This window comes from Mustela putorius, unplaced genomic scaffold (genome assembly GCF_011764305.1).
Source record: "Mustela putorius furo isolate JIRA1106 unplaced genomic scaffold, ASM1176430v1.1 tig00000095_pilon_pilon_pilon, whole genome shotgun sequence".
NCBI classification, from domain to species: Eukaryota; Metazoa; Chordata; class Mammalia; order Carnivora; family Mustelidae; genus Mustela; species Mustela putorius.
In genome coordinates, this window is record NW_025421280.1 from 39,232,663 (window position 1) to 39,245,112 (window position 12,450).

Consider the following 12,450-nt stretch of genomic DNA (forward strand, 5'->3'; position numbering starts at 1 on the left):
GGACAGCTGAGGCCCCTGCCCCACCAGGCCCACCAGAGGGAGGTCCCCAGCCGAGCCGCCGGTGGCCACCTGTTTCCTCCCCAGCCTGTGATTAATGACGCCGCAGTCCATCCATCACGCACCAGCCAGTGCCTGGCTCTGCCCCGGAGCCTGTGGGGCCCTGTGCTCATTTGTAAGCAGGCTGCAAGCCTGGTCTCAGACGGTTGGATCCGTGAGACAGATCCCCGCCCCGCCTTGCTCCCACATAGGGCCCTGGAAGCAGGATGCAGGCCCGGAGTCGGGGGCGGCGGGAGCCGAGGGGCATGCTGCTGGACACAGTAAGACACGAGCCCCAAACCCCCTGTATTAATTATCTAGTCAAGACCGTTCCGTCCTGGTCTCCCTGCCTTGCCCTCACCCACCGCGCCTCCCCGCAGTGGCCCAGCCGGGCCTGGCCCCTCTCCTAAACCCCAGTGCGGGGCGTCCTACCCCATCGCCCGCCTCCTGCCTTGCCTTCCTCCATTCTGGCAACCAGCAGCGCCTTTTGCCTGGCAGACCCTCGGTGCTGCTCTAAGCCAGGGCTTCTCAGATGGAGGTGAGTTGGCCCCCAGGGACACTCAGCAACGTCTGCACACGCTTCTGCTTGTCAAGACTGGGCTCCGTGCCAGGAGCGGGGTGCGGGGGGGGGGCGGTGCTGGGGATGCGGCTCAACACCCCAAGTGCCCAGGATGGGCCCTCACAGAGAAAGAGCTGGGCCAGAATGCCAGATGTGCAGAGGCTGACTGAGACACTCTGCTCTAAAACCTTCCATGGCTCCCTAGTGCCTTCCATGCAAAAAGCCAACGTCTCAGTCCAGAATGCAGGGTCCTGCTTCCTCCAGCCGCCTGGCCCTCATACCGACATACCCCACTATGCCCCGGCTTCATGCCCTACCTGGAGGAGCTGCGTCACCCAGGGCTAAAGACCCAAGGACCCGACTTTTTTTTTTTTTAAGATTTTATTTATTTATTTGACATAAAGAGAGTACAAGCAGGAGGAGCAGCAGAGATAGAGGGAGAAGCAGACTCCCCCCGCAGCTGAGCAGGGAGCCCGATGTGGGACTCAATCCCAGGACCCTGGGATCGCGACCTGAGCCGAAGGCAGCCGCCCAACTGACTGAGCCACCCAGTCACCCGAACCTGACTTTTACACCCTGGCCCTGTCACCTTCCAGCTGTGTGATTTTGGCCAGGTCTCTACCTTGTGGCGCCTGCCTTTCCCCGTCTTTCAAACGGTCCGAATACCTACGGTTAAAATCCTTAAAGCAGAGCCTGGGACATAGTCAAGTCATGTGAGGTTGATTGGTTGAATCCTACTCATGGTCCGGGACACAATTCTGGGCCTTGTCTGCCTGCAGAGAGGCCCAGCCCTGACCCCACATTAGGCGGGGTAGGGGGGCGGGGGCAGTCTCTTGTGTCCGGTTCCGCCACTGCCACCCTCTGCCGGCCTCGGCTGGGGTCTGCAAAAATGGGAGAGTTTGGTCCCCAAATGGCTAAATACGACGTCAGGCTCAGACACGGGCTGAAAAAGGGTGTCCCAGGAGAAAGGGTATGTGGCATGGGGACTCATGCTGTCCCACAGGACCTGAACTCTGTTTAATGCTCTTGTCAACATCTCAAAATTCCTAAATTCCTAATAACTTTCCAACAGGAGACCCTGAATTTTCATTTTGCCTTGCCCCAAAATTTGATAGCCCATCTGCTTCAGGGACTCTGGTACAATTTGCGGGGCCTGCGTGTTCCAGAACCCAATAGGAATACTGAAGAACTTTCCAAAAAGGTTTTCCTTTCTTTTCTTATGGCATCGGGACGAGGGGGACCCACATTTTTCTTCTTATCTTTGCCCCCATCGGGTGCCATCTTCAATTAACACACTGATATTCTGCTCATGATTTTTTATCTTTTTGTAGGAATTTTTATTTTAAAAAACATCCAAGTAGCATTTATCTGGAAGGGTTTTGTTTGGGGGGAGCGGGGGGGGGTAGGAGGAACCTTAAATTTTGCATATTCATCTCATTCCTGTGCAGCCTTTCATCTGCCCAGGAAGGGTATCTGGGGTCCTAACTCTCTGTTTCACAGTTCCGGAAAACCCAAGGCCCAAAGAAGTCATACGCACGGGGAGGGGGGGGGGGGCACGCGGCGGAACTGATAATGATGGCGATGGTGGTGGTAATTAAGAGATTGCCTTTAGCCTTTGCCGGGTTAACTGCACATTCCTTCACCAGCTTCTTTGGGGCCTGCGCTCCACATGGCAGCAAGACAGATCCTATCAAAATCCCGGCTGGGCCGGCCCTGTCCAGGGCTTCCGCTTCCCTGCCTCTCTTGGAGTAAAAGCCCAAGTCTCCCCCCACTCCCCAAAGCCCTACATCATTGCTCATGCCCCTGGCACCAGCCACAGAATTCGCTGGGCCCAATGGAGGACAAAACCGCCAGACCCCTTGTTCAAAAACTAAGGAATTTCCAGCCCACAAGGGCAGGTCATGAACCCAAGCACAGACCCTTCTGAGTGCAGGCCCCCTGGGCCAAAGCATGAAGCTGCTGGCCCTGGCTCCCCGAGCTGCCTCAGGGCCCTTGCACTTGCTATGCCTGCCTCCTTGACTAAGCCTCCCCTGCCCCCACCCCTGGCGGGGGCTCTCTCTCACCTTCAGGTCCAGGAGGCCTCTTGGCCTCTTGACCTCCGTGCTGCCTCATATGCCCCAGAGCCGTTACCACCCGCTGACCTGCCGGGGATTTTGGCCTGTGCATTTGTGTGTCTCCTGTCATCTCGGCCCCCGGGGCCGCTGGGACTTTATACCCCCCACCCCCATGCCACCCCCAGGTCTCGGGGCAGGGCCTGGCACACAGTAGGCGCTCAATCCATGCGTGTCGAAGGGCCGGCGCCCGCGAGGTCGGCGGGGTTACCGCGGCCTTTCTACAGGAGAGGAAACCGAGGCTCGGAGAGAAAACAGCCGGCGAGCCAAGGTTACAGAGCATGTCCCTGGCACGCGTCCAGGTCGCGCCATGACTGAGTCGGCGGTTTCGATGGGGGCGGCCGGGCCCTTTCTCTGCCGGACGGGGAAACCGAGGCCCGGCGGCGGCCCGGGCCCACCCCGCCGGGAGGGGCCGCGGCCCCGGGGCGGGGCGGGGCGCGCCGTGCCCAAGGTCACCGCGCCGGCCGGCGGGGAGGCGGGCTGGGTGGGGATCCGCAGGCCTCCCCGGGCGCGCGCCCCCCTCGGCGGCGCGCACGGGGCCCGGGAAGCAGCAGCGGCGGCGGCGGCGGCGGCGGCGGCGGCGGCAGCAGGTGGAGCCGGAGCCTCCGCGCAGCCGAGGCCGCGGCCACTGCCGGCGTCGCCGCCATTAGACAATAGGAGCGGCGGCCGGGCGTGCGGGGAGGCGGGCGGCGGGGAGGGGCGGGGAGGGGCGCCGGGCGCGCAGGAAGCGGGGCCCGGGGCGCGCCGGGGCCGGGCGCGCGGGGAGGGGGCGCAGGAAGCGGGCGAGGCCGGGCGCGGGAGGCGGCGGCGGCGGCCCCGGGAGCTGCCGATCGGCGCCGGGACAAAGGCGCGGCCGCCCGGCGCCCCGAGCCTCCCGAGCCGGGGCGCACAGCCGGGGCGCAGCCCGCGCCCCCCGCCGCGACTGACATGATGTTTCCACAAAGCAGGCATTCGGTAAGCGGGGCCCGCCGGCCCGGCGCCCCCACCCCCCACCCCCAGGTCCGGGCCCGGCATCCCCCTTAGGTCCGCGCCTGGCACCCCCAGTTCTCGTGCGGGCCATTCCTCCCCGTCCCCCCGCCCGGGTCCGGGCCCCGCGGACCTCCCCCAGGTCGGCGCCTGGCACCCCAGTTCCCAGCCGGGCCATCCGCCCCCCCTCCCCACACCCGCCGGCTCCCTACTCGGCGCCTCCCCCAACTCCTGGGCCGGGTCCCCTCCAGCTCCCGGCCCAGCGCTACTCCCCCGCCCCCACCACCCGGGCTCTCCCCCACCGACGCCCCGTAGGTCCCGGTCCCTCTCCCAGCTCGCGACCCGGATTCGCCCCCTAGTTCTCAGGCCCGGTCCCCTCCAGCTCCCGGCCCGGATTCCCCCTCCCCCAGCCCCTGGGGCATGCTTACCCCCCCCCACCCCAGCCAGGCCGGGCCTCGGGCGGCCTTGGCCTCGGGCCTGGGGCACCCGGGGAGCCCCACCGGGCACCTCGAGCACCGCAGCTGGTTTTGGGGCCTGGGAGTGGGGGGAGATCCGAGGCGCACCCCTCCCGGAAGAGCGCGGCCGGGAAGAAGGGTGCTGGGAATCTGGGGTGGAGGCCCCCCTCGGGTAATTTGGGGCGCTGGGAGAGGATCCTTCCCCAAGGCGACTTTGCGGGGAGGCCTTGCGCCCCCACCAACTTGGGGAGGGGGACTCTAGGACGCCTTCTCCCCCCCTCGCAGAGGCACTTGGGGTTCTCGGATGTGCACCCCCCCCCAGCGCTCTGGAGGGGCGGTAGAGGGCGCACGCTGCCCCCCACCAAGGGCGGACCCTTAAAACGCACCCCCACAGCCTGGAGGTGGCGGGGAACGAGGCGGCTCCGGGCGCACCCACCCCCTCGCCTTCCCCCGGGAGAGGCGGGGGCAGGAAGCGAGGGCGGGGGCCGCGCCAGGGGCTGTAAACACGGGCCCGGGAAGTGGGGCGAGCGGGGGGGCCGCGCTGCAGCTGCGCCGACTGGCCGCTGCCTTGGGGGTCGCCCCGCCCCGCCTGGCCCTGACCGGGGCCGCTCCCCCGCCCCGCAGGGCTCGTCTCACCTACCCCAGCAACTCAAATTCACCACCTCGGACTCCTGCGACCGCATCAAAGACGAGTTTCAGCTGCTGCAGGCTCAGTACCACAGGTGAGCAGGGGCCCCCAGCGGGCATGGTGGACGGCCCACCCCCCAGCCTGGAGGGGAGGTTGTGGCCACAGCTACATACTCACATCTGAAAAAAATGTAGGTAGAGAGCGTCCTATTATGTGGTAGGCCCTGCCGTGAGCACGTTCTAATATTAAACTCGCATAGACCTCAAGGCAGCCCATTTGGCAGGTAAGAACACTGAGGCGCAAAAAGTTACAATTATTTGCCCAGAGACTCCGCTATCTGTGTGGCTTCAGAGTTCCTCCCCCCAGCCCACCGCCCCTCCCCCCAGTCCCCCTTGGTTAAAAGACCTCCCAAGAAGTTGGGGAATGGATGGACCTTGCCATGTCCCACCCCCGAAAGAAAACCCTCTGTAGCCTGTTAAAATCTCTCTTCGTAGTTTTGGAGAAGGAGTTCCTGGCGTCCTAACAGATTCTCAAAGTCCTAACAGATTCTCAGAGGCGGCTCTTCCTCCATAATTTAAGGTTCTCGCGTTGTAAAGGGCTTGCCACGTGCCAGAGCTGAGGGGAAGGACCTAGCATTATTTTCATCTCACTGTTAGAGAAATTTAAGCCCAGAGAGGTTAGAGATTTTCTGGGGGCTGCACAGCAGAGAAGGGGCAGACTCAGGTTTGCAGCCAATCTCTGGGTTGAAGAATGCAGATTCTCAAGGCTCTGTTACAGAGTCGGGGGGCTGTGCCTGGGAATCAGAAGGGAGTCCTTGGTCACGGTCACAATTCCCCACCGGGCCTTGGGCCCTCTCGGGACCTCAGTTTGCCAACACCAGAGTGTTCCAAGAAGGATCCTGGGTTTTCTCCTGAGAAGAAAGAGAAATAACAAGATACAGATTTATAGATAAATTTTCAAAAACCCCACCTTTTGGGGGGTACTGGCTGTGCTCCCCACACCCTAAATACTGAACTGACATTCTCTTGTTCAGTCTTCCTCGTTGTCCTGTTAATGTGCCCGTTCTTCAGACAGGGAAACTGAGGCACAGGCAGTTGAAAGGCCCCATGAACTTTGTTCTGGGCCCCTGGTTGGTTAGGGACTTGGCTTGGCGAACTTGGCTCTTCTGAGCCCCTCCAGGGGATGCTTCGCTCCCAGCCTGGCCCAGGCCCATCTCAGTGAGCACTGGTGCTGGTCCAGTCCCGTAGCTCCGAGTCAGAGTGCTGTCCTGTGCTGGGTGACTTTGGGGAAGCCAGACACCCTCTCTGAACTTTGGGGTCTCCATCCACTGGGCCTGGGTTTCTCTGGGACAGTGAGGGGTCCTGCCGCGTTGGGGGCACACCCAAGATTTGCCAGACCCTCAAGAAGCGCCAGAAATTCAGAGTTTGGGCTGAAATTGCCTGATTGGGGTTTTGTTGTTTTTGTTGTTGTTGTTGTTGTTGTTGTTTTTTGCTAATGGTGTCAACAAATCGCGTTTTTTTTTTTTTTTAAGATTTTATTTATTTTATTTGACAGACAGAGATTACAAGTAGGCAGAGAGGCAGACAGAGAGAGAGGGGAGGAAGCAGGCTCCCTGCTGAGCAAAGAGCCCAATGCGGGGCTCGATCCTAGGACCCTGGGATCGTGACCTGAGCCGAAGGCAGAGGCTTTAACCCACTGAGCCACCCAGGCGCCCCACAAATAGCGTTTTTTAAAGAAAATGAGAGAAAACAAACTCACGGTGGGGGGGTCCACAGCAACAGAAACTATGGCTCATCCCTGACTCTGGGCGTACAAGTCAGCTTGGTGGAGTGAAGCGCCAGGCCCCTAGCAGGACTTTAAGACCAAGCATTTATTGGGTGCTTGCTGTATACCAGGCATCGTTCTAGAAGATTTTTTCATCTTTTTTTTTTTTTTTTAAGATTTTATTATTTGACAGAGAGGGAACACAAGCAGGGGGAGTGAGAGAGAGAGAAGGCGGCTTCCTGCTGAGCAGAGAGCCCAACTCGGGGCTTGATCCCAGTACCCTGGAATCATGACCTGAGCCAGAGGCAGAGAGGCTTAACGACTGATCTGCCCAGGCATCCCCAGATTTTCTTGTCTTAATCCATTTCCTTCTCACCACCCCACCCTGGGAGGTTGGTACTTGGCGATGCAGAGACCAGGGCACAGAGAGGTAGAGGGGTTTGCTTAGAGCCACACAGCATCAAGGGGTCTGGGCTGACCTTTGAATCCAGTGCGCCTGGCTTGAGTCCGTGCTGTCAGCTTTCTAGGTCTTTCTCTGCCCTTCTCCTTGGGGACAGGGGTGGGTAGGCTTTGAGAAATGGCCTAAGCTCATCCCTGCCTGAGAAAGGCCTGTGGCTCCCAACAGTGGGAACTTTTATCCCCTAGTGCAATCAAGGCTTACGAGACGGACCAGACCCCCTTGGAGATTCCTTGGTGAACCCGACCCAGAGCCCAGCCTTCCACCCTCCACCCTCTCCCCACTTCTGTGGTTTCCGTTCCTTCCTCCCTGGCTGGATAGTTCCCCATGATTGGGACTGTGGCCTCGGAAGCCAGCTTTCTGGCTGTGTGACCTTGAGCTAATTACTCAGCCTCTCTGGGCATCCATTGCATCATCGGGAAATGAGGGTGACACCAATAGGACTGATCTCATCGAGTCTCTGGACAGGGAAGAGTTTTCTTTGAGTCCCTGGCTGAACCGGAGTCTGCCTGTTCTAGGAAGCCTGAGCCGCGCCCCCCAGCCCCCCTCGCATCGCCAAAGCTCTGTGCCTCCCCCCACCCCTGCTCCGCACAACGGGCCCCTGGTCCCTCTCCCCTTGTTCTTTTTCAGCCTCAAGCTGGAATGTGACAAGCTGGCCAGCGAGAAGTCAGAGATGCAGCGTCATTATGTGATGGTAAGCTGGGCTCCCGTGGGGAGGGGAGGGGAGACCCCTGACCCTCCTGCAGCCCTGGCAGCTGCCTGAACCCTGGCCACCTCCTGTGGGATGGACAAGGCTGCGGGGTCTGCTCTCCATTCAGCTGGGCCCCTGGGGCTTGGCCGAGGCCGCCTTGCTGGCCTGGCCGCCGGCCCAGGCAGTGGCCCAGGTGCCAAACCACCGGGTTGCAGCCCGGGCCTGCCAGGTCCCCCGGCTGTCCTTGGCAGCAGAGGAGGCAGCCGCCGTGTAAGCCAAAGCCAGGAACTGACTGGGGTAGCAGCCGGATCCTTCCCTGCCCCCACAGTTCGGGCATCTCAGCCCTTAACCCCTCCTTGCCCGAGCTTCAGAACGAGGACTCCTGGGGGTTGGGGGGGCATCGGGCAGAAAGCTGACATCCTTTGAGGTTGGAGGGAGGGAAGGGGTGACACCCGCATTCTTTGCTTGACATCTGAGACCCTGCCTGTGAGCCATACCAGAATCCCCTGCTGGGATTTCTACCCACCAGTGGCAGTTCTACAGCAAAAAGCCCCTGCCTCAGTCCAGCCCAGAGCCCAGCTCTCCCAGGCTGCGGGGGAGGCAGAGCCAGACGCTGACCCTCCTAGCTCTGGAGGGCTGGGGCTAGGACAGAGAGCAACCCAGGATGGGCGTGTTTGGCGGGGGGGGGGGGGGGGGGGGGGGGGGCACCCTGCCCAGGAGGCTGCATGGAGGATGGGGCATTGAGGCTAGGGTCTTGAAGAATGAGTAGGAGCTTGCTGGGCAGAGGAGAAGAAACCATAGAAAGTCCTGGGAATGAACTTGGCTTCCCCAGCCCCACCCCCAGGGATGATGGGGAACCACGAGGGGCTTTCGAGGAGGGGAGGAGGTAGGGTCAGATCTAGGGCGTGAGGGGGGGCTGCTGACCCCAGAGCCAGACCCCGCAGGCTTCGTTTATCCTGGTTATTTATATCCAGGAAGGCAAACTTCCCCGGAGTCTGGGGCCACCCGCAGACAAGACACATAAAGATAAAAGATTAGGAGTCCTGGAATGTATGTGTGTTGGAGAGGGGGCTGGATAGTTATTCCAGAAACCAGGGAACCAGGCCTGGCTGGGGCCCCGAAGCCCCCCACATGCAGCCCCGCCAGGTGCCCGGGCTCCTGCTCCAGGTGTGGGGGACTCCTGCTTGCCCTCCTGCTCTCGCCCCCCGGGCATGTGTGTCTCTGTCCCTCTGTCACACAGCCCAGTCTCCCCCCCACCATTTCTCTTTCTCTGTCTCTCCACCACGCAGTACTATGAGATGTCCTACGGCTTGAACATTGAGATGCACAAGCAGGTACGCTCCCCCCACCCCCTGCAACCCCAGACAGGTGGGCCCGGCCCCTTGGCTGTGCCCCAAGTCCAGTCAGGCCTCCGCACCTGATCCTGTGACCTTCCCAGCCCCTCCCCCTGTTGCTTCTCTGGCCTCCCTGGGAGGTTTCTCCCTCCCTGAGGGGGGGGCCCAGACCTTTCCTACCCACTTACTCCCCTTGCTGGCAGTGGTGGGGGGGACATGCCAGCTCCCAGATTGCTTCGCTCCCTCCGGCCTTTCTTTGCCTGCCGCCGCGCCCCCCGCCCTGCCCACAAGCTGCCCTCTTAGCTGTGGGGCTGAGAGCTGGCCTCGGACCCCACCTTGGCTGCTGACCCAGTGCCCGTGGGCTCCGGGTGTTGGTCTGACCCTGGGCTGAGTTGGCCTCCTCGGAGGGAGCACCTCACAGGCCTCTCGGACGGGTCTGCACCTGCCCCCGCTGCGGCCCTGGGCTGAGGCGTGTGTGTGTGTGTGTGTGTGTGTGTGTGTGTGTGTGTTACAGGCTGAAATCGTCAAGAGGCTGAATGGGATTTGTGCCCAGGTCCTACCCTACCTTTCCCAAGAGGTGAGTGGCGCCCTGGGGCTGCCGGGAAGAGGAGGTAGTTGGACCATGAACTTGCCCCAGGGCCTGTCTTCCCCCTCCTCCCCCCCCCCCAGCAGCTTCTGGGGCACACACCTCCACTCTGTGGACCTTCCAGACACAGAAGAATCCCCAGGCTGGAGAAACCCCAGGGTTCAGGGCGCTGGAGGGAGGGGCCTCACTCTGCTGTAGAGTTCCCGGCCTGAGTGAGTCATTCCACGGGTAAAAATGTCGGATATGCCCAAGACAGTACTGAGATTTTTTTTTTTCCCCTTCTGGATTCTGCCTTTTACCCGCCCGAGGTTTGCTTGCCAGGCTCTGTGAGCCGCCTTAGGCCAGAAACCAGAGGCCAGGTGTGTCGAGAGGGCGCTCAGCTCGTGTCTGCAGACAGACAGACAGACACGTGCAGGTGCAACACAGACCGCGGGGACATGTGTGCCCTGGGGAACCACGTGCCGAGCTTTGCTTTTGTTTTTTTGGGATTTTGAGTCTTGGTGTGAGGTCCACTCTGCATTCCCCGTGCTGCCATTCCTGCCCTCCGCCAGGTTTCCTGTCTGTTATTCATCGTTTCCTCTTTAATCCCTGACTTTATCTTGGGGTCCTTGCGGGTGACCTGCATGCCCAGAAGGACACTATGAAAACCCTAGAGGAGGAGGTTCTTGAGGCCCTGAAGACCTAGACTTGTGCTTTCCTTTCATGACAGGGGCTTCCTGGAAGGCAAGGCGAAAGGGGAGATTGGCAGAGTCCGGCATCTGAGGGCAGGAGAGATGGACTCATAGGGAGGGCTGGGGTGTGGGCGGCAGATTGCTCCAGGAGGGACTGTCCTGAACCTAGACTCTTACCTTGTACTGCCAGAATCCACTGGGCCTTCCCCAGTTGTAGTAGGAGAGGAGCTTAGATTAACAAATCTCAGCACAATGTGTAAGTTCTTAGGATCAAGACTTCCCTGTACAGTTGGCCAGGTTGTGCACTGTACATTTACTTCTTTGTACTTGGCATTGAATAGGTCATGGTCCAGGGTTTCTCTCAGACTCGCACAATGGCGTTTTCTTAAGTATCTGGCACCAGTCCCTCTGAGTCTTCTGCGAATCTGGCTTGGTGAACAGAAGTGGCTGGAGGGAGGGGTTTTCTGGTGGGATGGAAAGCCATAGTGGGGGGGGGGTGCTTTACCCTGGGCTCTGTGCCTCAAACCCTCACAGAGATCAGGGCATATAGCTCCTGGCTCCTCGCTTTACCCCATCTCCCCTCCAGCACCAGCAGCAGGTCTTGGGAGCCATCGAGAGGGCTAAGCAGGTCACCGCTCCTGAGCTGAACTCCATCATCCGGGTATGTCTGCGTCTTGGGTCTTGGGTCTTGAGTCTTGGGTGGGAGGCCCAGGCAGCTCATGCTTCCCTCCCGTCTGCCCTGCAGCAGCAGCTCCAAGCCCATCAGCTGTCCCAGCTTCAGGCTCTGGCCTTGCCCCTGACCCCACTGCCCGTGGGGCTGCAGCCGCCCTCGCTGCCCGCGGTCAGCGCTGGCACCGGCCTCCTCTCGCTGTCCGCGCTGGGCTCCCAGGCCCACCTCTCCAAGGAAGACAAGAATGGGCATGACGGGGACACCCACCAGGAGGATGACGGCGAGAAGTCGGATTAGCGGGGACAGGGAGGGTGGGGGGGACAGAGGGGAGACAGACACGGAGAGAGAGGAATGTTTAGTGCAAGACACAGTGTAGCTCGGGTTCGGCCGAACGTGGTAGTATTTATGGTAGCCGCCTGCTGGGGTCCTAGCCCTGCCCGCGCCACCCCTAGCTTCGCTCACACCCCCAGCTCCCGGCCTCCCCGACTCCTTTCTCCTCTCCGCCCTCCCTCATCCTCCTCCCCTGCAGCCTGAGTGGGCGAATGCCCGCTCATTCCACGCAGGAGGCCAGCTGAGGCCTGGAGGCACAAATGGGAGGCCAGGTCAGAAGACAGCAAAGCCTCAAGAAGCCCAGCACCTCTGCACAGCCCTGTTCCGCAAACGTGCACCTGACCGCAGGGCCGCCAGGCCCCTCAGGGCACACGCCCCCCAGCCTCCCACCCTGGCACTGCATGCAAACACCACTGCTAGCTGCCCCCTCCCGCCCTGCACCCCACGCCCCTCCCCACTCACCTCCTCCGCTAGTTCCAGAGCCCACGCCCACCTGTCCTCTCCCAGAGTGGGGGCGGAGACAGTGAGCCTAGCCAGGAGCAGGGGTGGGGGTGGCGGGCGTCCCAGAATTCCCTTTCCTCCCTCCCCGAATAAAGATGAGGGTACTCAAGTTGTCTTGGTTTTTATTTTATTTTTTTTCTCCTTTTTCCAGTATACTAGCTTGTCTTTTAAGAAAAGGGATATTAAAAAAAAAAGAAAAAAAAGACAGAAAAATGTTTAAAAAAAAAAACAAGCAACACCCACACCTGTGTCTGTATATAGCCTCTTAGACTGTCAGCTTTTGTTGTGTTCAGTCGTTTGATCGCTGCGGAGAGAAGGCAGAATGCTGTATGGAGGGTGGGCTTAGCTGTGCCTTTCAAATAAAGATGTGAGAAGGTTGGTTTGCCTTGTTCCTGCCTCTGTGTTGCGGGCTGCCGCCGCGGTGCCCCCTTCCCAGGGGAGGAGGGGGCTTCCCTCATGTCTGAGCTCCTCCTTACAGGACTGGATAGTGAGATCCTCCCCGCCCCCGGAGTCCGCCTTGCCGGCGTGGTCTGTCTCCCCAACTTGATGCGCAGACCAGAGAGGGTCTCCTGGAGGCTCCAGGTCACCCAGCCAGCCAGGGCCAGGTGCGTGCAGCTGAGCAGAGCTGATCTCTGATCGCCAGGCCAGAGGGCTCCCAAGTGGTCTTCTCTTTCCTTAGAAGGTTTCAACA

At 60.7% G+C, this 12,450-nt stretch overlaps 1 protein-coding gene across 2 annotated transcripts; it reads left to right on the forward strand.

Moving 5' to 3' along the window:
• The first annotated feature begins 3,477 nt into the window (after window positions 1-3,477).
• On the forward strand, window positions 3,478-12,137 carry TLE5 (TLE family member 5, transcriptional modulator). 2 transcript variants are annotated; one of them, XM_045086989.1, is made up of 7 exons: window positions 3,478-3,660; window positions 4,752-4,849; window positions 7,607-7,670; window positions 8,957-9,001; window positions 9,516-9,578; window positions 10,845-10,919; window positions 11,007-12,137. In XM_045086989.1, the coding sequence occupies exons 1-7, from the start codon at window positions 3,634-3,636 to the stop codon at window positions 11,223-11,225; spliced, it is 591 nt and encodes a 196-aa protein (XP_044942924.1). In that variant the 5' UTR covers window positions 3,478-3,633; the 3' UTR covers window positions 11,226-12,137. The 2 variants fall into 2 exon arrangements, with proteins under 2 accessions (XP_044942924.1, XP_044942921.1); XM_045086986.1 differs by having other exon boundaries at window positions 3,481-3,660; window positions 11,004-12,137.
• Window positions 12,138-12,450: the final 313 nt, after the last annotated feature.